Below are 25,715 nucleotides of genomic sequence, written 5' to 3' on the forward strand. Positions count from 1 at the left end.
TCAGGCAAGGGGCTCCCCATGTCAGCCAGGCTTGTCTTATCTGGTGTCTGACACCGCAAAGGCAGCAGCCCAAATATCCCAACCTGGCTTCCTTCTCCTCACTGCTTCCCTGATTCCTGGCATGGCCCTTCCGGAGGAATGGCAAGTCTTTACTTCCACTACACAGGAAGACCTGTAAGCAATGTGTGTGCTGAATCTACTCAATCACCACGTACACTGGACTTTTTGTTTTATTGTAAGTCATTACTGTTACAATATTGATGGCACCGCAGACTGTATTTTTATAAGGTCCTCTGGAAGAATCCCGAGCCCTTGTTTCCTGTAGAAAGGGTGGTTTCCTTTAAAATTAACCACAAAAGCCCTAAATAGTGTTACAAAAATGTGTATCTACTTCTTATGAAGTGGTTTAGTGCTTTCAGCTGTATCAGAAATAGTTAAAACTGGTATATCAATTTTACCTTCAACATTCAAATGAGAAAACAAACTGGAGATAGAGCTAAACAAACACTTTTCTACCTTAAGCAAGAAGATATTGGGTACAGAGGCAGAAACCAAATAAGCAAATAAGAAAATATACCGTTAACTGAAAACATAAAAAATCGTATCTTAGTGTGACCTTCTTCCACCAAAATAATAATAATATAATATTAATAAATCAATAGCTATGCCCTAAAGTGGGTGCAGGCATTTTGATTTATAATATCATATTATACATATAATGCTTATGATATCGTCCTCAAAAAAGCAAACGTTATACAGAGAAAATCTGACCTTGTTTTTCTGTTCTAACAATTTCTCAAAAAGATATTTTGTTGCAGAAAGAATTCTAAAGGATTTTTTGTTTATTTTTGTTTAGCCTTAAGGTTTCAAATGTATACTTTTATGTAAAAATAATAGTAACGCAGTCTGTTCTGTGCAGTGTCCTTCCGGCCTCAGGGGCCCTGCAGCTGCCCTGCTTGGGGCTGATTTTCCAGTCCCTACAAGCCGACCACTCCTGTGGCTTTATAATACGAGCCCCTGAATAAATAGGATGAATGTACAAAATCTGACCATTATGAGAGACTGTGGCGGGGGTGAGGGCGGATGCAGATTTCACTGAGGGTCTTCCTTGGGAAGGCCTGGCCTCTCCTCAGTTAGCAGTCACCTGAGAAGTCTCCCAGGTCAGCCCTGCACACTGTGCCCAGGACATGTGTCCCTGTGGTGACAAGGCCACAAGGGAGGCAGGGACATATGCAAGTCTTCCCCAGTGCTCCCTTCCTGAGGGTGAGGACAAGCTGGCTACTGACCTGCCCATCCCTATCCTTCCTCCCAGGGAGCTGGGAGCTGGCACTGACTCTAACACCTGCCCTTAAATGTTTCTCGGGGGTATATTTTGGCCTTTTGTGTTGTGCTGTTTCACTGTGACACAGGCTGATTGGATTGGAAGCCAGAGGAAATCACGCAGCATCCTCTGTTCCCAAGATCTCCCCGGGTCAGGCAGTGCACATGCATGCCCTCCCCAGAGGCTCAGGCCTCCTGGGTGATGTGGCTCAGCAAGCAGCCTGACCTGGATCCCATTCCCCCGTGGAGGTCCCCAGGTAGTTGTGTTGGCCTGAAAGAAGGGCTCAGGGCAACAGCACAGAAATTTCCCTCCTAGAAAGGGAAAAAGGGAAAGACCAGCAAATGACAGGAAGGAACAGGGCCTAAACTTCCTTCCTTGAACCAAGGGTCCTGAGGGAGAAGAATTCCAGGAGAATCTGAGAATGACCCTTGGAGAACTGATGCATAAATAGTTAGCAAATAAAATGGAACACCTTTCTCGGCACTTTCATTTCCAGGTATCTCCAGAGTTATTTAAGAGGAATTTTTAAAGATTCTGCCTTTTGTTCAGGCCCAACGCAGTGCCAAGTTTAGCCAGGTTTCTCTCTCCCAAACAGTGCAAAGTGGGTTGGTTCACGTTGACAGTGTGTACTTAAACTTCTGTGATCTCACTTAATCCTTACTGCAACCCTGTAGGGTGGCAGGCAGGGACTGACACCGCCCTGTGGAGGTGACGCACCTAAACTTCAGGATGTGTCCATAACGTGGAAGAGTCTCCTGGTGTGGTCCTTCTGCTCCTGTCCTACTGCCACTTCTAACTCATTTTTGAGAAACAAGCTGCTCTTTGTGGCCAAATACACCTGAGAAAAATGGCATTACTTAGCATTTGTGAAAGCGTCCCGAGGACAGGCAAGGTGACAAAGTGAAAGGGCCTATAACAAAGTGATCCCCTGAGAAAGTTATATGCAGTTAGAACTGACACGGTTCTCTGGAGAAATCTTTGAAATATTTGACCAGTCTGAGTCCTAACTGCAGTAAAAATTCCTGGGCATGCTTGTATTTAACATTTTAACACAAGTTAACAACATTTTGGTAAACACATCTTAGGTGGGAGGGAAGGTGGTGGTGAGAAAGAGGGAAGGGCAGAATCTGGGGTATGTGTGGGGCTTGGAAGCCAGGCTGCCAACAGTCCTTGCAGCATGCTGTGCTGTGGGAGTCCCGTGGGCTTCCAGCTAACAGCTATGCTGACCATTGGGAATGAGGTGCCTCTCAGGCCCGAGGCCGTTCTTTAAACAATCCATCTCTTTGCCTTTGGTACCGTCTTCCTCTTCCTCCTCCTCTTCCTCTTCCTCTTCATAATCCTCATCATCGCTTCTCACATCCTGGATGTTCTAGACAAAGGAAAGAATTGGCTGAGTGACAATCTTCCAGGAAGAGTCTTGAGTAAATCTGCCAACAGCCAGTTTCAAGTATGGCTCTCTTTAAGGAAAACCCAACATCTGAATAACTAAACATTCACCAACATTGACTATATCATGGATCATAAAGCAAACCTTAACAAACCTAAATAATTGACATTACGCAAAGCATATTTCTAGACCATAATGCAATTAAGCTAGAAACCAATATCAAAAAGATAATAAGGAAATTTCAAAACACTTGGAAATTAAATAAGACCCTTCTAAACAATCACTGGGTCAAAGAGTAAGATTCCAAGAATATTAGAAAATATTTTAAACTAAATGAAAATTAAAATACAACATATCAAAATTTGTTCAATGCAGCTAAAATAATGCTTAAAAGAAAATACATAGCATTAAATGTTTATATTCAATAAGAAAAAAGCTCTCAAACAATTTGAGCTTCAACGTTAAGACTCTGAAAAAAAAGAAGAGCCAAATAAACCCAAAGCAACCAAAAGGAAGGAAATAATTAGGGCAAAACAATTAATGAAACTGAAAACAGAAAAAGCAATAGGGAAAACCAATAAACCCAAAAGCCAATTCTTTGAAAATATCTACAGCATTAATAACTCACTAGCAAGATTGATAAAGAAAAAAAAAGGGAAAGCACAAATTAGCAGTAAAGAAAAAGAAGACAAGACTATAGATACTGCAGACAATAGAAGAATAACAACAGAATGCTATGAACAACTCTATGCATATACATTTGACAACTTAGATAAAATGGGCCAATTTCTCAAAAACTACAAACTACTAAAACTTGCCCCAGCTGAAACAGGTAACCTGGATAGTCATATAACTATGAAGGACATTTAATTTGTAATCAAAAACCTTCTGAAAAATAGCAGCATTAGGTCCAAATGTTTACATTGGTAAATTCTATGAAGCACACAAAGGAGAAATAACACAAAATATCCACAATCACTTCCAGAAAATAGAAGAGGAGGGAACATGTCTCACTTTATTTTATGAGGCCAGAATTAATTAACTCGTGTAAAGTTTTTGCAGATGTGATTAAGATCCTTGAGATGAGAATAGTATCCTAGATTATGTAAGTGGGCCCTCTATGGCATCACAAGTGGTCCTTACAAAAACTGAGGCAGAGGAAGGGCCAACACACAGAAGAGAGGCAATATGAAGACAGAGAAGAGACTGGGATGATGCAGTTATAAGCCAAGAAATGCTGGCAGCCACCAGAAGTTAGAAGTAGCAAAGAACAGATGCTCCCCTAGTGCCTCCGAAGAGAATATGACCCTGCTAACTGACACCTTTATTTTAGCGCAAAACTAATTATGGACTTCCGACCTCTTGAACTGTGAGAGAATACATTTCTCTTATTTTTAGCACCAAATTTGTAGAAAATTGTTACAGTCACCATAGAAATTAATACAACCAGCAGTGGCCAATTAAAAACTGAAATTTAAAAATCTGTGCCATTCATAATAGTTTGAAAAATCAAATATCTAGGTATACACCTAACAAAGCATGGATAGGATCTGTATTTAAAACCTACAAAATTCAGAGAGAAGTCCGAAATTCTTTGAAAGAAATCAAAGAAGATCTAAATAGTTGGAGAGACATACTATGTTCATGAATTGGAAGACTGAACATAGTGAAAGTACTAATTATCCCTATATTATCCTATAGATTCCACACAATACCAATCAATGTCCCAGCAGACTTTTCTATAGATGCAGACAATGTAATTCTAAAATTTCTATGGAGAGGCAAAGGAACTTGAATAGCTAAAGCAAATCTGAAAAACATAATAAAATGGGAGGACTTACACTGCCAAATTTTAAGACATATAAAGTTACAGTAATCCACACAGGGTGGTATTTGCAAAGGAATAAACATGCAGATCAGTGGAACAGAATGGAGGCTCTAGAAATAGATCCACACAAGTATGGCTGATTGAATTTTTACAAAGGTTCAAAGCAATTCAGTGGAGAAAGAACAGTCTTTTCAACAAATGGTCAGAGCAACTGGACATCTGTAAGCAAAGAAGTAAACTTTGACTAAAATGTCATACATTGTATAAAAGCCAGCTTAAAATGGGTCATGGATCTAAATATAAAATATAAAACTATAAAACTTTTAGAAGAAAACTCATGACCTTGATCTGGGCAACGAATTCTTAAACATGGCACAAAAAACATGAAAGAAAAAAACTGGCAAACTGGACTCCATCAAACTGGACTTTTGCTCTAAGACAGACACTAATCAGAGAATGAAAAGATAAGCTGCAAACTGGGAGAAAATATTTGCAAATCACATATCCAATCTGTATGCATAATAAAGAACTCTCAAAACTCAATGGTAAAAAAAAAAAAAAAACACTAATTTAAAAAATAGGCAAAAGACATACAAAGAGACACTTTATCAAAGAGGACACAGGATGACAAATAAGCATATGAAAGAATGTTCAACACCATTAGTCATTAGGAAAATGCAAATGGAAACCATGATGATGTACAACTACAAACCCATTAGAATAGCAAAAGTTAAAATGACTGGCAATACCAAGTGCTGACAAGGACGCAAAACAATTGGAACACCTACACAATGAAATTACTGACAATAAACTACTACTAACAATAAAAAGGAACAAACTATTGACATTTATAAGAAGTTGGATGAATCCTAAAGATATTATGCTGAGTAAAAAAATGTTAGTTTAAAAATATGATCTATTATATGGCACACGAATATCATTTTCATGACATTCTCAAAAAGATAAAACTATAGGGATGGATAACAGATAAGTGGTTGCCAGGAACTGGGTTAGAGGGAAGAGTTATTTGGGGTGATGAAATGATGCTCTGTATCTTGATTATGGGGATGGCTGCACAAATATATGCACATGTTAAAATTCACAAAACTCTACATCAACAGAAAAATGTCCATTTTCCTGATAATAATTTTAAAAATAAAATTTATAAGGATTTCTTTTTAGGAAGAAAATACTGTGGGTTTTCCCACTAACATTTGCAAAGTGAAGTACTACTCAAGTAGGCATTTTGGTTGTCAGGATATTTTTATTACTTGTAATTAGAATGTTTTCTATTTTCTTCATGCAAGAACTCCTTCAAGGACAGTTACTCATTATGAGTTGTATGTTTCCTCCTCTTCTCTCATGGTGTCTCAAAGTAATTCTGCAGAGAAATCTAGAAAAATAACATCGCCCTAAGGAAAGGAGATGGAGGTGCCATAGATCTGCCCTCATTGTGGAAGATAAAGGATGATATGAATGATTAAAACAAGTAAGATAACGCAAGCTCTGTACATGTCCAGTGATAGACACGACCCCGGGATCACCCTCTAGGCCAGTTCACAAATGTCTCTATTAAACCCAGTTTAGAAAAGAAAAAAAAATATGGAAGATGAAGACTGTTTCTTCTCACATAATTTTTTGAGATGACATCCATAACTGTACAACTGATTTTTTTTCCTTTTGTGACCTGCAGACTAAAATTGACCACCTCCCAAGAGTCTCCGCATATATGTAACCAAGTACCTCCTCTGTGTGTAATCTGAACATGGCTTTTGAAAACCCAATGTGCACACATTATACTGGCTTAATCACAGAAATGCAACTTCATGGGGCTCTTCTCTGTATGTTCGGTGCTTTTCTACAACACCACAGAAAGGGTGTCAAAATAAACAAGCCTCCCTGTAAACACTGAGGAATAAACTTGGTATCTCCTCAGTTAAGATGCATCAGAGAAAGGCAACCTTTCTCTTATATGCTGGGAGCTGGGATCAAAAGCACTTCCTCCTCCAGATGAAGCCTTTCAGGAAAGAGCCATGCTTAGTTGATGCTTGCTTACATAGTCACTGCCTCTTCCTTTCTCAAAAGATTTCTGTAGAGAACAAGGGTATATTAGTCTGTTTTCATGCTGCTGATAAAGACATACCCGAGACTGCACTCCTTCCACACTGGTTAGGAGGCCTCACAATCATGGCAGAAGGCAAGGAGGAGCAAGTCTTGTGCAGGGGAGCTCCTCTTTTTAACACCATCAGATATTGTGAGACTTATTCACTATTGCGAGAACAGCATGGGAAAGACTCACTCCCATAATTCAATTACCTCCCACTAGGTCCCTCCCATGATACATGAGAATTGTGGGAGTTACAATTCAAGATGAGTTTTGGGTGGGGACACAGCAAAACCATATCAGAGGGGAAACTCAAATCAGAATAAAGAACCTAATTTCTCTCCAGAATGGCATACCAGCATCTACCCACCCATCTCTGCAGGACTTAAAGAGCTATGTTAGCTAAGAAAGACACTAGTCCTTGAGGGTGCCACCCCATCTGCTCCCAGCCACATACCCTCCAGCCATTTGCCTTTAACAAGAGATCCCAACTGTGTAGGGCCTGTTGGAACTTTATAGCATCTTGGCGGTCATAAAGGTTAGAGAATACTACTGACGTTTAGGGAGCAAAGGCTAGGGATGCTGGCAGTCCTGCAATGTGCTGACATTCACATGTCCCATCAGATATGCATGTAGGTGAAAACCCTGTCTGTAACTATCCAAGCCTAGAATCTGACTCCTTTGTACATTCAAGCACAATAATTTTTTGGATGGTTTTAATATATTCTGAATTTTCCAGGATTGCAACTATGTATATAAGTCAAAGTAAGACTATACAGTTTGCCTTCCATATCCATGGGCCCCACATTTGTCAAAAATATTCAGGAAAAAAAAAAAAAAGAGTGGTTGTCTCAGTCCTGGACATTTACAGATTTTCGTCATTCCCTAAAAAGTGTAGTACAACAACTATTTACACAGCATTTACATGGTATTAGGTATTGTAAGTAATCTAGAGAAGTATATAGGAGGCTGTGTGTAGGTTACATGCAAATGCGACATCATTTTATTTTTTTATTTTTTTATTTTTCATTAATTTATTTATTTTGAGATGGAGTTTTGTTCTTGTTGCCCAGGCTGGAGTGCAATGGTGCAATCTTGGCTCACTGCAACCTCTGCCTCCCAGGTTCAAGTGACTCTCCTGCCTCAGCCTCCCAAGTAGCTGGGATTACAGGTGGCCACCACCGTGCCCATCTAATGTTTATATTTTTAGTAGAGATGGGGTTTCACTATGTTGGCCAGGCTGGTCTTGAACTCCTGACCTCAAGTGATCCACCCACCTTGGCCTCCCAAAGTGCTGGTATTACAGGTGTGAGCCACCACACCCGGCCAATTTTATATGAAGCACTTGAGAATCCTCAGATTTTGGTATGTGTGGGTAGTCCTGGAACCAATCCCCAATGGATACCAAGGGAAATATGTACTATTCTGTTTGGAAACTCACAATTCCAGAACACCACGTCACTGACAGCAATGCTACTGATGACATTTGAATCACCCGTATAACACAGCTGTATCAGTCTTCATTTGTAGCCATCCATTCTTGGTGGTTCTATATACACGCAAGCACAGCACTGGCCAGCTTCATGACGTTTTCTAGCATAGTTATGCACATATTTCACACACGAAATGTATATTTTATCAGAAATATCTTTCATCTTATCTCTTTTAAAAACAGCTGTGGAATTATATTGTTTTTTGAAATTATAATTATAGGTAAATTATATAACCTAGGAATTTAGTTTCAGGACAGTGAAGGAATGTGGCTCTGATAGGATTGACAACTACTACTTTAGATGATGAATCAAGCTCAGAAAGGATCCCTCTGGATTTCCTTGTGGTAAGAGTTTGTTAGATGGATGAATAGGATGGGTGCATGTCATGCAAGCTTGAATGATATAAATTGGAAATCAATAAAATCTCACTTTATATTCAATTTTACCTTGTACAGTCCAACTTTCATATAACAATAATAGCAATGACACTTAAAAGACTTAACACGTGGCAGACTTGGGACTAAACAATTACATGAACAACATTTCCTCCTCACTGCCACAGGACATAACAGCTGTTCTCTTTAAAAGAGAGGAAACTGAGGCTCAGGAGGGTTAAGTAAATTTTACAACACCACACAGCTATGAGAGGCACACAGGATGAAAAGCCAGACTCTAAGCTCACACACCTTGAACAGCAGTGCTCTACAGACCCTTGCTGGAGTAGGCTGCACAAATACTTGATGAGGCAGGACACCCAGGAGACTTGCAACCCAGTTCTATTTGAGGTTGGCTCTTTGTATAAGAAAATGCCTTCTCCCCTCCTTCTGAGCCAAGTGCCCCCTGTCTCGCTACACCTTCCATCCCTATTCTGACCTTCCCTCAGGTGCCATCAGTTCTGACCTTTAGGTATAAATTTGAAATGATAAAAATTAATCCTAATAAATGATTATTTCCTAGGTGAGACAAGCACTGATAAGTTCTATATTCTATTTCATTTTTAAAAATGACAGTCTAGATCTATGAGATGGATTTGGCAACCTATTAATGATTTGCAACCCACAGTTTGAAAAACACTGGCTAAGGTATGCCAGAAAAATGAGGTTTTTCTAATCAGCTTAAATAAAAGAAAACTTAAAAAAAGGTGCAGCCCAGCACCCATATTCTGAGAAAAACCATATCACAAGTGCAGATTTTTTTCCAGTAATTAAAACACTTCATAGAAATTAGAAACAAAATCAAGTATGCTCTAGGGGGAACAAGGGATCTACACACTCACTAGAGGTCAAGCCATGGTGTTTTCTGAAACTCTGCCTGTCTGCTTTGACTTAGTGCCAAGACTTTGCTTGCAAAACCAGTGTGAGTCCATTTCTTTGAATCTACTGGCCTCACTGTGTTGCCCTTCCCACTTGCTCTCCACACACCAACAACCTGTAGGTTTTGTTACTGAGTTATTGGAACTTTTTTTAGGCAAATTGTTGGCCCTAACCCCCCTTCAAATCATTAAAGGGCCAACCAAACACATGCTTAAAGAAAGATCCAAAACCCTCTTTGAAGAGTGGAGAGGTGGACCTGCGTGTCAGCAGCCACAGGACTGTAGTGATTTTGTGCCCTGGCCCGAGCATGCTGTGGCACACACGCTTGTCATCTGCCCAATTGACTCCCCCTTGGGAAAGTTTTACTATAGCAGCCGCCATTACAGAGCATACTACTATTCTGATAACTTTCAATAACTTTCCTTTTAGACCTAGCAAAGGTATCGAATATTACACTGAACTTTCTCCAAAAACAACCTGGGTGGTCTAGAATAAGTTATTAGCAATATTATTCATTCTACATTGGAAGTGGATGGTCATGATTTTTTAAGGTCTTTTAGAAGTTTCTGCCCCCAACAACTCCCTTTGGTTACATAAAACAACAGTGAAAAGAATGAGAGACAAGTTTCTAGCTTAATAGAGACCCTGTTACTTGTCCTAACAGGAGCTTTCGAGCCCTCACATCACTCACCAGGACCAGTATTTGCAAATATTATCAACTTGGCACTCCAGCAGGCACAGGAGGCCTGCATTCGGTGGGTGTGGTTGAAATCACAGTCAGTACAAAGGGAGACTTCGTTTAGTTTGAGAACATACAATACACTAGGAGAAACTGAAAACCCTGAAATTAGGACCAAAATGACCTTCCCCTGATTAAAGTTGGATCAAAGTCAAAGTTTTCCTTTGAAGGGTGTGTTCTAGGAGCACAGGCATAGAGATGAACCGCCTCACATTCTAAGACTCACTCATTCAGAGCACTGGAGTGTCCCTAAAGCAATAGATGTACTTCCAACTTCTGCTTATCCTTTTCTTTCGAGGGGCTTAGGAAAACTGATTGAACCTGTCATATCACATGGTAATTAACTTTGGCTGGTATCAAATTTTTTAGACATAGAATACCATCACAGGATAACAGCCCTGACTTCCCACAGTCTAGAAGTGCCAAAGCATTGTCTAAAGTCCTTTTTAAATTTTTGTGGCAAAATGCACATGAGATTTACTATGTTAACCATCTTTAAGTGTGTTCAGTGGGATTAAATACATTCATAATGCTGTGTAATCACCACCGCCATCCATTTCCAGAACTCTTTTCATCTTGTGAAACAGAAACTCTGTACCCTTTAACAATAACTCCCCCACTTCTCCCCTTTCCCCAGCCTCTGGCAACCACCATTCCACTTTCTGTCTCTATGACTTTCTCAGTTCTAAGTGCCTCATATAAGTGGAATCATACAGTATATGTCTTTTTGTAATTTGCTTATTTCACTTTGCATAAAGTCCTCGAGGTTCATTCATGTTGTAGAATGTGTCCAAATTTCCTTCCTTTTGTGTTTTTTTTTTTTCTTTTGAAACAGAGTTTCGCTCTTGTTGCCCAGGCTGGAGTGCAGTGGCACGATTTTAGCTCACTACAACTTTGCCTCCCTGGTTCAAGTGATTCTCCTGCCTCAGCCTCCCAAGTAGCTGAGGTTACAGGCACCCACTACCAAGCCTGGCTAATTTTTGTATATTTAGTAGAGACAGGTTTCACCATGTTGGCTAGGCTGGTCTTCAACTCCTGACCTCAGGTGGGCCACCTGCCTCGGCCTCCCAAAGTGTTGGGATTACAGACGTGAGCCACTGCACCTGGCCAAACTTCCTTCCTTTTAAAGGCTGAACAATATTCCATGGTGTGCATATATCACATATTGTTTATCCAATCATCTCTCAATGGTTGCTGGATTGCTTCTATGTTTTAGCTATTGTGAATAATGCTGCTATGAACAGGGGTGTGCATAAATATCTGTGTCCCTGCTTTCAGTTCTTTTAGACATATATCCAGAAGTGGAATTGCTGGATCATATGGTTAAACCTATGTTTAATATTTTTGTGGAACCACCATACTGTTTTCCACAGTGACTGTATCATTCAACAGTTCCATCAACACTTATTATTTTCTGGTTGTTTTTTTTAAATAGTAGCCCTCCTAATGGCTGTGAGTGGTATCTCATTATAGTTTTGATTTGTGTTTCCCTAATGATTAGTTATGATGAGCATCTTTTCATGTGCTTATTAGCCATTCATATATCTTCTTCAGAGAAAGGTCTATTCAAGTCCTGTGCCCAATTTTGAACCCAGGTCACTTGGAGTTTTGTTGCTGCTGAGTTTTAGGAGTTCTCAATATGTTCAGTTTATGAATCCCTCATCAGATGTATGATTTGCAAATATTTTCTCTCATTTTGTGGGTTACCTTTAACTCTATTGATGGTGTCTTTTGATGCCCCAAAGTTTTAAATTTTCATGAAGTCAAATTTGCCCATGTTTTCTTTTGTTGTCTGTGCCTTTAGTGTCATATCCAAAAAATTATTTGCCCTACGTTTTCTTCTATAGTTTTAGGTCTTACATTTAGGTTTGTGTGTGAATTCAAGTTAATTTTTGTGTATGGTGTTAGGTAAGGGTCCAACTTCATTCTTTTGCATGTGGATATTCAGTTTTCCCAGCACCATTTGTCAAAAAGACTCCCCATTGAACGGTCTTGGCACCCTTACCAAAAATTATTTGACCACATACATGTAAAAGTTTATTTCTCTATTCTATACCATGGTCTTTATGTTTGTCTTTATGCCGGTACCACACTGTCTCGATTACTGCAGATTTGTAGTAAGTTTGGAAATCAGGAAGTTTGAGTACTCCAGCTTTGTTCTTTTTCAAATTTATAAGGGGTGCCCTAAAGTCTTTTAAGTCCTGTGAAGTTTGAATCCACATTACTTAAAACACAACCTTAAGATCAGTTTAGTCATGGTCCCCTGACTTACAGAAGAAAAATAGAGCCAATTTTTTTGACTGTTCCACGTATACAGAATACTTCTTTTTGAATTTCAGAGCCAGACACAAAAGTTGCTTTTTATACTCTCCCAACTAACCAGTGTAAAATAGAATATGTTCTATTTTTCACTAATCATTTTTTGCTACTCTCAATGAATCTCATTCCTTAAGAAATGATTTCATTTTATAAAAACCTGTGGCTTTTAAAATTAGCTTTTAAGAGAAAAATTAAGTTTTCGTGCTAGACAGACTCTGGAGAGTATCTGGTCTGACATTCATTTTTCAGATGAGATAAAAGCTACAGGGCTCAGTCCCACCCAGTAGAGTGATCAGCTTAGTGGCAGCAGAGCTCAGATTATACCATGTGACTTTTGATAAAAATACATGGATTTTTTTCATACTCTCCATATGACCTAAAATAAATTAAAAATGTGCCAGACTGTGTGGTGATCAACAAATTGTGATGGATGCAGAAAATGATTTGATTATATCAATATAATTTACATTGGGGATTAAAACTGTTTAACATATTCTCCAAATTGCTACATTTTACATCCTTTAAAAACAGCTTTAGGTTCACAGTTTGAAAGTTCCACAACTCTAACCAGGCAAAGATTTGCAAAAACATTTTGAAAATAAAAGTGCACTGGGATTTTAGGTAAAGCAACATTCCAGAAAAAAATCATGGCAAGACAGAAGACTAAGCCCACAAAATTTGTATTAAAATTGAAATGTTGAAGTTTGTTTCAAATCTTAATATTCAAGATACACAAAGAACTCAAATAACTCATATGCACCATTAAGAAGGAAGAAACTCAATGTGATAGGAAAGCAGGCAAAGGGCATGAACAGGCAATTTACAAAAAAGTCAACAGAACTGACTACTATCCTATCCTATCCTATCCTATATTATATGCTAAATCTTAGTAATCAGTAAAATGCAAATTCAAATAATAAGATAAAATCTCATGTCCATTAAACTAGTAAATACTGAATAGTCTGATAATACTGTAACAAAAGTTGTTGAGCATGTGGGGAAAAAGAAACACTCATACATTTGGCTAGAAAAGTAGGTTGGCAGCATCTAGTAAATGTAGCCTAACCACCAACCCCACAGAAATACAAGATAAGAAAAAACCCTCAGAGACTATTATAAACACCTCTATGCACATAAACTAGAAAACCTGGAAGAAATGGACACATTCCTGGAAACATATAACCTCCCAAATTTGAATCAGGAATAAATTGAAATCATAAATAGACCAATAATGAGTTCTGAAATTGAAATAGTAATAAAATACCTGCCAACCAGAAAAATTCCTGGAACAGATGGATTCACAGCCAAATTCTACCAGAGGTATGAAGAAGAGCTGGTACCAATCCTTCTGAAACTATTCCAAAAGATCAAGGAGGAGGGACTTCTCCCAAACTCATTCTATGATGCCAGCATCATTCTGACACCAAAACCTGACAGAGACACCGGAGAATCAGAGAGCCAAATTGTGAATGAACTCTGATTTATAATTGCTACAAAGAGAATAAAATACCTAGGAACACAGCTAACAAGGGATGTGAAGGCCCTCTTCAAGGAGAACTACAAACAACTCCTCAAGGAAATAAGAGAACACAAATAAATGGAAAAACATTCCGTGTTCATAGGTAGGAAGAATCAGTATCATGAAAATAGTCATACTGCCCAAAGTAATTTATAGATTCAATGCTATTCCCACTAAACTACCATTGACATTCTTCATAGAATTAGAAAAATCTACTTTAAATTTCATGTGGAACCAAAAAAGAGCCTGTATTGCCAACAAAGCTGGAGGCATCATGCCACCTGACTGCAAATTATACTACAAGGCTACAGTAATCAAAACAGCACGGTACTGGTACCAAAACAGACATATAGACCAATGGAACAGAACAGAGACCTCAGAAATAATACCACACATCTGCAACCATCTGATCTTCGACAAATCAAACAAAAACAAGCAGTGGGGAAAGGATTCCCTATTTAATAAATGATACTGGGAAAACTGGCCAGCCATATGCAGAAAACTGAAATTGGACCCCTTCTTTACACCTTATACAAAAATTAACTCAAGATGGATTAAAGCCTTAAATGTAAAACCCAAAATGACCAAAAAAAAAAAAAAAAAAACCCTGGGAGAAAACCTGGCCAATACCATTCAGGACATAGGCATGGGCAAAGGCTTCATGATGAAAATGCCAAAAGCAATTGCAACAAAAGCCAAAATTGACAAATGGGATCTAATTAAACTAAAGAGCTTCTGCACAGCAAAAGAAACTATCATGAGAGTTAACAGGCAACATACAGAATGGGAGAAAATTTTTGCAATCTACCCATCTGAGAAAGGGCTAATATCCAGAATCTACAATGAACTTAAATGAATTTACAAGAAAAAAACAAAAAGTGGATGAAGGATATGAACAGACACTTCTCAAAAGAAGACATTTATGCATCCAACAAACATATGAGAAAAAGCTCAACATCACTGATCATTAGAGAACTACAAATCAAAACCACAATGAGATACCATCTCACACCAGTCAGAATGGTGATTATTAAAAAGTCAAGAAGCAATAGATGCTGCTGAGGCTTTGGGGAAACAGGAATGCTTTTATACTGTTGGTGGGAATGCAAATTAGTTCAACCATTGTGGGAAACAGTGTTTCCTCAAGGATTCCTCAAGGCAATTCCTCAAGGATCTAGAACCAGAAATACCATTTGACCCACCAATCCCGTTACTGGGTATATGCCCAGAGGAATATAAATCATTCTACTATAAAGACACATGCACATGTATGTTTATTGTGGCACTCTTCACAATAGCAAAGACTTGGAACCAACCCAAATGCCCATCAATGATAGAATAGATAAAGAAAATGTGTACATATACACCATGGAATACTATGCAGTTATAAAAAGGAATGAGACCATGTCCTTTGCAGGGACATGGATGAAACTGGAAGCCATCATTCTCAGCAAACTAACACAGGAACAGAAAACCAAACACTGCATAAGTGAGAGTTGAACAATGAGAACACATGGACATAGGGAGGTGAAAAACACACACCAGGGCCTGTCAGGGAGCGGAGGGTAAGGGGAGAGAGTATTAGGACAAATACCTAATGTGGGGCTTAAAACTTAGATAATGGGTTGATAGGTATAGCAAACCACCATGGCACACATATACCTATGTAACAAATTTACACATTCTGCATTTGTATCCTGCAACTTAAAGTAAAACAAACAAACAAACAAACAAAAAAACCACTGGAAAAAAATCAGAGATGACAAACAAATGGAAAAACATTCCAAACTCATGGATAGGAAAAATCATTGTTAAAATGGCCATACTACCCAAAGCAACTTACAGATTCAATACCATTCTTATCAAACTACCAATGTAATTTTTCATGGAATTAGAAAAAAGTATTATAAAATTCATACAGAACCAAAAAAGAGCCCAAATAGCCAGAGCAATCCTAAGCAAAATGAACAAAGCCAGAGGCTTCACACTTCCAGAGCTCAAACTATACTATAAGACTACAGAACCAAAAAAAAATGGTACTGGTACAAAGACAGACACATAGACCAATGGAATAGATTAAAGAACCAGAAATAAAGCTGCAGACTCACAACCATCTGATCTTTGACAAAGTTGACAAAAGCAAGCGATGAGGAAAAGACTCCCTATTCAATAAATAGTGCTGGGATAGCTGGCAATCTACAGAATGGGAGAAAATATTTGCAAATTGTGTGTATTCGTCCGTTTTCACACTGCTATAATGATACTACCTGAGACTGGGTAATTGGTAAAGGAAAGAGGTTTAATTGACTCACAGTTCCATATGGCTGGGGAGGCCTCAGGAAACTTACAATCATGGCATAAGGGGAAGCAAGGACCTTCTTCACATGGCAGCAGGAGAGAGAAGAGTGAGCAATGAAGGGGGAAGAGCCCCTTATAAAACCATCAGATCTCATGAGAACTCACTATCATGAGAACAGCATAGGGGAAACTGCTTCCATGGTCCAATCACTTCCCACCTGGTCCCTCCCTCAACACGTGGGGATTATGGGCATTACAATTTGAGATGAGATTTGAGTGAGGACACAGAGCCAAGATGAATCTGAAAAGGGTCTAATATCCAAAATCTATACAGATTCTACAAATCAACAAGCAAAAAACAAACAAGGGACCACATTAAAAAACAGCAAAAGACATGAACAGATATTTCTCAAAAGAAAACATACATGCAGTCAACAAGCATATGAAAAAATATTCAACATCACTAATAATTAGAGAAATGCAAATCAAAACTGCAAAGAGATATCATCTCACACCAGTCAGAATGGCTATTAATAAAAAGAAAATAACAGATATTGGCAATGTTATGGAGAAAAAGGAATGCTTACAAACTGCTGGTGGGAATGTGAATTAGTTTGGCCACCGTGGAAACCATTTTGGAGATTTCTCAAAGAACTTAAAACAGAACTTCCATTCAACCCAGCAATCCTATAACTGGGTATATACCCAAAGAAATATAAATTGTTGTACCAAAAAGACATATGCACTCAAATGTTCATCATAGCACTATTCACAATAGCAAAAACATGAAATCAACGTAGGTGCCCATCAGTAGTGGACTGGATAAGGGAAATATGGTACATATACACCATGAAATGCTATACAGCTATAAAAAAGAACAAAATCATGTCCTTTGGAACAACATGGATGCAGCTGGAGGCCATTATCCTAAGTAAATTAATGCAGGAGCAGAAAACCAAGTACTGCATGTTCTCACAAATGGGAGCTAAACATTGAGTTCACATGGACACAAAAAGGGGTACAACAGACACTAGGGCCTACTTGAGGGTGGAGGGTAGGGGGAAGGTGAGGGTCAAAAAACTACCTATCAGGTACTATGTTCACTACCTGGGTGACAAAATCATTTGTACACCAAACTCCAGCAACATGCAATTTACCCAAGTAACAAACCTGTACACGTACACTCTGAACCTAAAACAAAAGTTGAAAAAGAGCTCCTCTTCCCCCTACTCCAGCCACGTAAGATGTGCCTGCTTCCTCTTCGCCTTCCACCATGACTGAAGGTTTCCTGAGGTCTCCCCCACCATGTTACCTGTACAGCTTGCAGAACCATGAGTCAATTAATTTTTTTTTCTCTGTAAATTACACAGTCTCAGATATTTCTCTCTCTCTCTTTTTTTTTTTTTTTTTTGTTTGTTTTTGTTTTTTGAGATGGAGTTTTGCTCTTGTTGCCCAGGCTGGAGTGCAATGGCATGATCTCAGCTCACCACAACCTCCGCCTCCTGGGTTCAAGTGATTGTTCTGCCTCAGCCTCCCGAGTTGCTGGGATTACAGGTATGTGCCACCATGCCCAGCTAATTTTGTATTTTAAGTGGAGATGTGGTTTCTCCATGTTGGTCAGGCTGGTCTCAAATGCCTGACCTCAGGTGATCTGTTGGCCTTGGCCTCCCAAAGTGCTGGGATTACAGGTATGAGCCACCATGCCTGGCCAGATATTTCTTTATAGCAGTGCTAGAACTGACTAACATAGAAACTTGGTACCAGCAGTGGGGCATTGCTATAAAGATACCTGAAAATGTGAAAGCAGCTTTGAAAGTGGGTAATAGGAAGAGGTTGGAACAGTTTAAAGGGCTCAGAAAATGACAGGAAAGTAAGGGAAAGTTTAGAATTTCCTAGAGACTTGTTGAATGGTTGTGACCAAAATGCTGATAGTGATAGGGACAGTGAAGTTCAAGCTGAGGAGGTCTCAGATGGAGATGAGGAACTTACTGGGAACTGGAGTTAAGGTCACTCTTTCCTTGTTTCAGCAAAGAGACTGGCTGGCATTATGCTCCTGCTCTGGAATTTTGAACTTGAGTGAGATGATTTAGGGTATCTGGTAGAAGAAATTTTTAAGCAGCAAGTGTTCACAATGCGACCTGGCTGCTTCTAACAGCATATGCTCATCTGCATGAACAAAGAGATGTTCTGAAACTGGAGTTTATATTTAGAAGGGGAGCAGAGCATAAAAGTTTAGAAAATTTGCAGCCTGACCATGTGGTAGAAAAGAAAAGTCCATTTTCTTGGGAGGAATTCAAGCTGGCTGTAGAAATTTGCATAAAGAGGAGCTGAATGTTAATAGCCAAGACAATGGGGAAAAATGCCTCCAAGGCATATTCCCAGCTGCTTTAGCTCCAGCCATGGCCAAAAGGGCCCCAGATATGTCTCAGGCCAGTGTTCCAGAGGGTGCAGGCCAAAAGCCTTGGCAGCTTCCACGTAGTGTTAAGCCTGTGGGTGCACAGAGGGCAAGAGCTGAGGCTTGGGAGCCTCCACCTACATTTCAGAGGATGTATGGAAATGCCTAGACATCCAGGCAGAAATCTGCTGCAGGGGTGGAGCACTCATGAAGAACCTCCACTAAGGCAGTAAAGAGGGGAAAGATAGGGCTGGAGCCCCCACACAGAGTTCCTACTGGGGCACTGCTGAGTGGAGCTGTGAGAAAAGGTCCACCATCCCCCAGACCCCAGAATGGTAGATTTATTGACAGCTTGCACTATGCACCTGGAAAAGCCATACACACTCAATACCAGCTCTTGAGAGCAGCTGCTGGTGCTATACCCTGCAGAGCCACAGGGCCGGAGCTGCCCAAGGCCTTAGGAGCCTACCCCTTGCATCAGTGTTGCCTGAATGTAAGACATGGAGTCAAAGCAGATTATTTTGGAGCTATAAGATTTAATGACTCCCCTGCTGGGTTTCAGACTTCCATGGGGCCTGTAGCCCCCTTTCTTTTGACTTATTTCTCCCTTTTGGAAAGGGAGTATTTACCCAATACCTATACTCCCATTGTATCTTGGAACTAACTCATTGCTGTTTTATTTTACAGGCTCATAGGCAGAAGAGACTAGCTTGTTTCTGATGAGACTTTGGACTTTGGACTTTTGAGTTAATGCTAAAATGAGTTAAGACTTTGAGGGACTTTTGAGATGGGATAATTGTATTTTGCAATGTGAGAAGGACATGAGATTTGGGAGAGGCCAGGGGGAGAATGATATGGTTTGGATTTGTGTCCCCACCCAAATCTCATGTTGACCTGTAATTCCCTATGTTGGAGGAGGGTCCTGGTGGAAGGTGACTGGATCAAGGGGGTAGATTTACCCCTTGCTGTCCTTGTGATAGTGAGTTCTCATGAGATCTGGTTGTTTAAAAGTGTATAGCACCTCCTGCTTCTCTCTCTCTCTCCCTTCTACTCCAGCCATGTAAGAATTGCCTGCTTTCCCTTTGCCTTCTGCCATGATTGAGAGTTTCCTGAGGCCTCCCCAGCCATGTTACCTATACAGCCTGCAGAACTGAGTCAATTAAGCCTATTTTCTTTATTAAAAAAAAAAAGTTGAAAAAGAAAAAAAAGCTCATTGGCTATACACACACCAAAAATTTCATATTCAGTTAATAAACTAAATGTTGCACAACAAAAAAATTAAAGTGAGTTCCTTTGTGATAGCAAAAAATAAAAAATAAAATAAATTTGACCTCATAATTCCATGTATGGAGAAATTCACACACATGTTCACAAGGAGACATATATCAATATGAATAGTCTTATAATGAGTGAAAAAAGCTGCACATATATATATATATATATATATAAGCTCATATCACTTACATAAAGTTTAAAAATACAGAAAATAATGCTCTAATGCCTGTGACTATATCCAGACATAATAAATATACAGAGGAATGAGAGGAAGGATACCAGCTTCAAGACAGTGGCCATCTCTGCAGGGAAAGAGAGGGGGAGAGAGAATAAAATGAGTAGGAATGTACTGGAATATACCATCTGTCTTTTCTGGGTTCTCATAGGTGATTTCATTTAGTACATAGTAGGCACTCTGTATATATTTGTTGAGAGAGTGAATGAGTTAATCTAATACCATAGCATTAATTTAACACTGTCTAACTGTAGATGACTTCCAAGTTTATATCCCCAGTATGGGCCTCTTTCAGGCTTCAAACTCAAATACTCAATAGCTAGAAAATCCCTCAGCTGTCTAACAGTCTTTAAACTCTAGTCTCCTCCTCTTACACCACCTTTTTCTCTGGCATAAACTTTCCACAGTTAAGCAAATGGTACTACCACCCACTCAGTTGCTGAAAACAAAATCCTAAACATTATCCCCAATCCCTGCCTTTTATGAGGTACTTCATTTCCAGCCTGTTACACTCAATTGGGTCCTTTGATATGGGTCCCTGTACTCTTCAGCTCTCCAAATGCTGTCTTCAGCAATGTCCAAGCTGTATCAGATCTCTGTGACCAGGCTCCAGATTCTGAGCTGACACGGGTTGGCAAGCTCACACCCGGGACCTCAGGATAAGGGAGCACAGTAGTCAGCAGAGGGGCATGTGACACATCGGCTGGCCCTCTGTGACACAGCTGCATATGTTTTGGTCCTGAGAGACCTCTCCTGACATACAGTCCTCTGCAGCAGGCTTTGTGATGGCCACTTCAGATAGTTCCTGCTGGACAGCATTGCATCTCTCAGAGGAGCAAAACTGCTATAGTTGGCAAGAATTCTGAATAAGGATAATTTTAAAAGTATCTCATCTGTGCTTCTCTATGGATAGACAAAATATGACTTGTTCTTAGGCAATGCCAATCTATCAGCCTATTTTCAAGTGAATAACATTATCATCTATTGGCCCATAGATAAGTGGCCATTACGTAAGGCTATTCTATACCAGAAATTCCCAACAGATGTGACAGGAAAGCGTTAAAAGTTATGCTGAGACATTAATCCTCTCAGGCCTTGGGGTAGCAAGGCAGAGCCTGAAGCTACCAGAGCTCCAGGTGCCTGGATTCCTTGTACTGTCTTCTCCTGCTTTGAGGTCCACCTCAGTTTACCCTTGCATGCTGCACAAACATCAATCTCTCGGATGCCAAGAAGTGATGAAGAATGGGAAGTACTGCCCCAGACTCTGACTACGAAACTAAATGAAATTTTTCAATAGGTAGAAACTGTGATTCATTTTCTTCTAACAAGTCTTCCTCATAAATATGATTGCTTGAGCTAGAGACAAAAAAGTGTGTAGCTCAAACTCAGATTCTGTGCTTTCTGCCAAGAGACAGGTGAAGGTGGCCACCCCCAGGATGGGAACAGTTTTACTGAGTTAGACTTAGCAAGTAAAGAGGTCATGTGGTGAAAAAAAAGAAGCAATGAGAGAGCCATGTCACTAAGTGAATTAGAATAAATGAAGAACCACTGTTTGGCATAGTCAAGACAGCCTCCCCTGGTGTGTCCTTCCCAGCCCACATGGTACATAACAGTGAAGGAACTGAAGGTTATAGTGCAGAGAGTGCTATCAAAGTAAATGTTTTCTCAAACTGGGATTACAACTGACACATTAGCTACAATCTCATTCTCTCCATCCATCAAAACTTTCCAATGCAGTTGCCTTATCTCAAAAGGAAATGGCTGGCAACTGTTTTTTTCCAAAACCATTATCATTTGAATAATTATAAATGCCAATATTGCCATGTAAAGAAATACTAACCAGCTAATTTTGGAGAGCTTGGTTTCTCAAGGAATCATGTGTTTGGCTGCTCCTGCATAAATCAAACTTTCCTCTGGATGAGAAGACACTGGCAGTGGGAAAGCAATGAATAATTTGGGGAAAAACACCTTGCCACAAAGGGCAATCAACCAAAAGACAGACACTTCATTCATTCACCCTGAGGTTCACAACCTTGGCACTGTGGATATTTTGGGCCAGGTGATTCAGGGACCTTGCTGCCCATTGTGGGATGTCTAGCAGTAAGCACCTCCAGTTATCCGTATCATACTAGTGGCACCTCCCACTTGTGACAGACAAAAATGTCTCCACAGATTGTCAAATATCCTTGAAGGCCAAAACTGCTCCAGTTGAAAACCACCAGTTCAAAAAATCCTTCTTGATATCCTGTGCCCTGTGCAAGACATTGGAGATATAATGGTCTGTTTTCAAATAACTCACAATCTATTGAAAGAACTGAATGCCACAGAATCAAACACACAATAAAAAATACATTGTTACAGATTTAATGAGTGTTAGGAAGTAGAGAATACTATGAAATTTAAATAGGGGAATCTCACTTAGATGAGGCTGATACCAGGGAGGCCTTAAGGAAATGAACTCAAGTTGTAACCTGTAGTTTAACAGGAGTAGCCTGAGAAGAGTGGAATAAACATTTCAAGAAGAAACAACGTGTGCAGGGGCCCTGCGATACGAGAACCTTGCATGCTTGGGGATTAGCAACGACAGCACGGCTAATGAATGTTGAGAAAGGCAGGGCCTGACTCCAGGTGAGGCCTGGAGTAAGCACGGATCAGATAATGAATTTCACAGGTCATGGTCAGAAATTCAAATTCATTTCTAAACCCAACTAGAAGCCACTTTGTAGCACTGTTTTGGGTGTTCGGAGTATATCAGTGAGCAAACAGTCAAGATGTTTGTCCTCAGTGAACTTCCGCTCTGGGAGAGCTGGTTGCTATAGCAGTGCTCTCCTCCACTGTGTGGAAATGACTGGAAGGAGGCCAGCTGGCATACTCGGGAGGCCGAGGTCACAGTCCAGGAGGGAAACTCTGGAGGCTTGGGTCATCGGAGTAGCTCTGAGATGCGGAAGGGGTATTACGTAAGAAAGAACAGTATCTGTAGACCCACAGGTTTAAAAGGCGCCTTTAAGCATCTTCTAATCCAGTTTCTATTTGGTGCTGATAGGCTCTTCACAATAACCCTAGCAGGAGATGCACACCCCTGCCTCTGCCTCTGCCTCTGCAGTAATTCACTACCTGCTTCCTTTCATATTTGGGGCTGATCTCTGCCTCTTTGGAGCTCCCAAACATTCCTCCAAGTTCTACCCCTTTGTACTAGGCAAAAGAAGTCTGTGTTCTCCCTTCAAACATTGGTTACTTTTCCAAACATTTAAAGATAATGAACTCCTCTAACAGCTAAATATTCCGCCATCCATAAGTTGATCCTCATATGACACGGCATGGAAAAGCTTCGCCATCCTGTGTTTCTTAAATAAACATATTCCTATCCACAGCCATCACCCCGTATTGTACAATATGTGTAACACAACCAGCATCACTCAATTAATACACAACTTCCCACCACTTTAATCTCCACCCAAAAAAAAGGTGAGTACAATACATTTAAAGTCAAATCCGGATGTCTACACTTTTGGCTTTATTTTTGGTGTAATTTTTTTGAGATATATATATGTGTATATATATGTGTGTGTGTATATATGTGTGTGTATATATATGCTTATACATAATTAACCTGGCCTTCATCTGTATTCCTCAAAAATGATTGCAAGAATGACCAAAAAAAGGCCAAGTGCGGTGGCTCACGCCTGTAATCCCAGCCCTTTGGGATGCCGAGGCAGGCAGATCACAAGGTCAGGAGATCGAGACCATCCTGGCTAACACGGTGAAACCCCATCTCTACTAAAAATACAAAAAAATTAGCTGGGCATGGTGGCAGGCGCCTGTAGTCCCAGCTACTCGGGAGGCTGAGGCAGGAGAATGGCGTGAACCCAGGAGGTGGAGCTTGCAGTGAGCTGAGATTGTGCCACTGCACTCCAGCCTGGGCGACAGAGCGAGACTCTGTCTCAAAAAAATAAAAATAAAAAAATAAAAAAAGAATGACCAAACAAAAACAAAAACAAAAAACTTGACAATGAGAAAAAGAAATACATTCCAATGCTAATAGGATAAAATGCTCATTTGAACTAAATGAATAATCTTTGCCCACAGTATTTCCATACACCTCTGGGAATGACATCTGTGCTACAGCTTCCATAAAATCATAGTGCTGTGTTTTTGAAGTGCTGTAACTAAATGCTGTGCTTGGGAATCTGTGGCTTTGCAGAAATGTCAAAAGCCCAGAAGATCGTGAATTACTCATAATGTCCCACTGCTTTTTGAATGACTCCATGTCTAAATCCACAGTTGGCAATGAAACAAAGAGCTATATAATAAGCATTTTATGCTGTTTTGAAAGCAAATTTTTAGCTTTCACTGTATGAAAAAAATACATTCAGTCAGAGTTCAATTTTCTGAAGTACTAGCAAAGTACATTCCTTTTTGTTATATCGGTTCTAATTATCCAAGTTGACAAGGTCACAGAAAAAACAATTGAGTTTTTTCCCCTTTTTTCCCTCCTCAAGGCAGTTGCATTAAATTTAAAGTGAGTTCTGTGAACTCTGGCTACACATGGCCGTTTTCCTTTCAGTTGTCCAGAATATGAATTTTTTAGACCAATGCTTCCCAAACTGTAACGTGCATGCAAATCACCTAGAGTTCTTGGTAAACTACAGATCCTCATGCTAGAGGTCACTGGTGGGGCCTGAGATATTGTATTTCTAGCGGTCTCTGGACTGTACCTGGGCTGATGGTCAGACCACACTTCGGAGAGCATGGTTGTTAGACCACAAACCCTCTCTGGATTGCTACTCTTTGTGAAAAGAAATTGCAGCAGAGGGTCGCCTAAGGGTCTTTCAACTTCTAAAATTCCATGCTTTAAAATAACTTTGACTTCCTTAGTCTCTATATTTCACAAGTAACTTTTCAGTCCAGAAAGGCAACATAAAATTCCCAATATGTCTCAATTTATATAATAAATGGTTCTTTAAAAATAATTAGCCAATCATTTTATAAAATAAATCCTGTTTTTAAATTCTACAGAAAAAATGTGCTATTTAAAGAATTCTGTTTTTCTACAAAAGAAAGAATCCCAAAGGGCTTATTTTCAAGTGAATTTTTATCAGGTTTTTTTTTTTTCTTTTAGCGCAGAACATCAGTGTAACACAAAAGTCCACTAATTTTGTAAGATTTTCAAGATGGGAATGTTTGTTGAGGTCATGCCAATTGACTTTACAAATGTAGGGAAGAGTATAGTGATCTCTGCTTTTTAAAAAATAGACCCAGTAAATGGAGCGGCACCATGGACATTTTTCCAGTGGTGGAGAAGACACGTGCAGCTGGTTTTCTCTGCTTAATCTGGTAGATCTCAGCCTAGGATGCAAATTAGAATCATTTCGGGGAAGAAGAAGACTGTCAGAAATTTCAGTGTCTGGATCTCACCTCCATAGATTTAACTGGTCTGTATTGGGGCCTGGCTGTATTTTTCTGTTAATGCCCAAGCCATTCTAGTTAGC

General features: G+C 39.7%; 1 protein-coding gene across 2 annotated transcripts in view; it reads right to left on the reverse strand.

Annotated features, from left to right (window-relative positions):
* Positions 1-212: 212 nt before the first annotated feature.
* CERS3 (ceramide synthase 3) overlaps positions 213-25,715 on the reverse strand; it is a 149,023-nt gene continuing 123,520 nt past the window's right edge. Inside the window, exon 13 of one of the 2 annotated variants that reach the window (XM_011965246.1) lies at positions 213-2,690. In XM_011965246.1, coding sequence (XP_011820636.1) covers positions 2,532-2,690 — 159 coding nt within the window. In that variant the 3' untranslated portion in view covers positions 213-2,531. The remainder of the gene's footprint in view (positions 2,691-25,715) is intronic. The other variant, XM_011965247.1, reaches the window with a different exon arrangement.

This window comes from Mandrillus leucophaeus, unplaced genomic scaffold, assembly GCF_000951045.1.
Source record: "Mandrillus leucophaeus isolate KB7577 unplaced genomic scaffold, Mleu.le_1.0 Scaffold719, whole genome shotgun sequence".
Taxonomy (NCBI): domain Eukaryota; kingdom Metazoa; phylum Chordata; class Mammalia; order Primates; family Cercopithecidae; genus Mandrillus; species Mandrillus leucophaeus.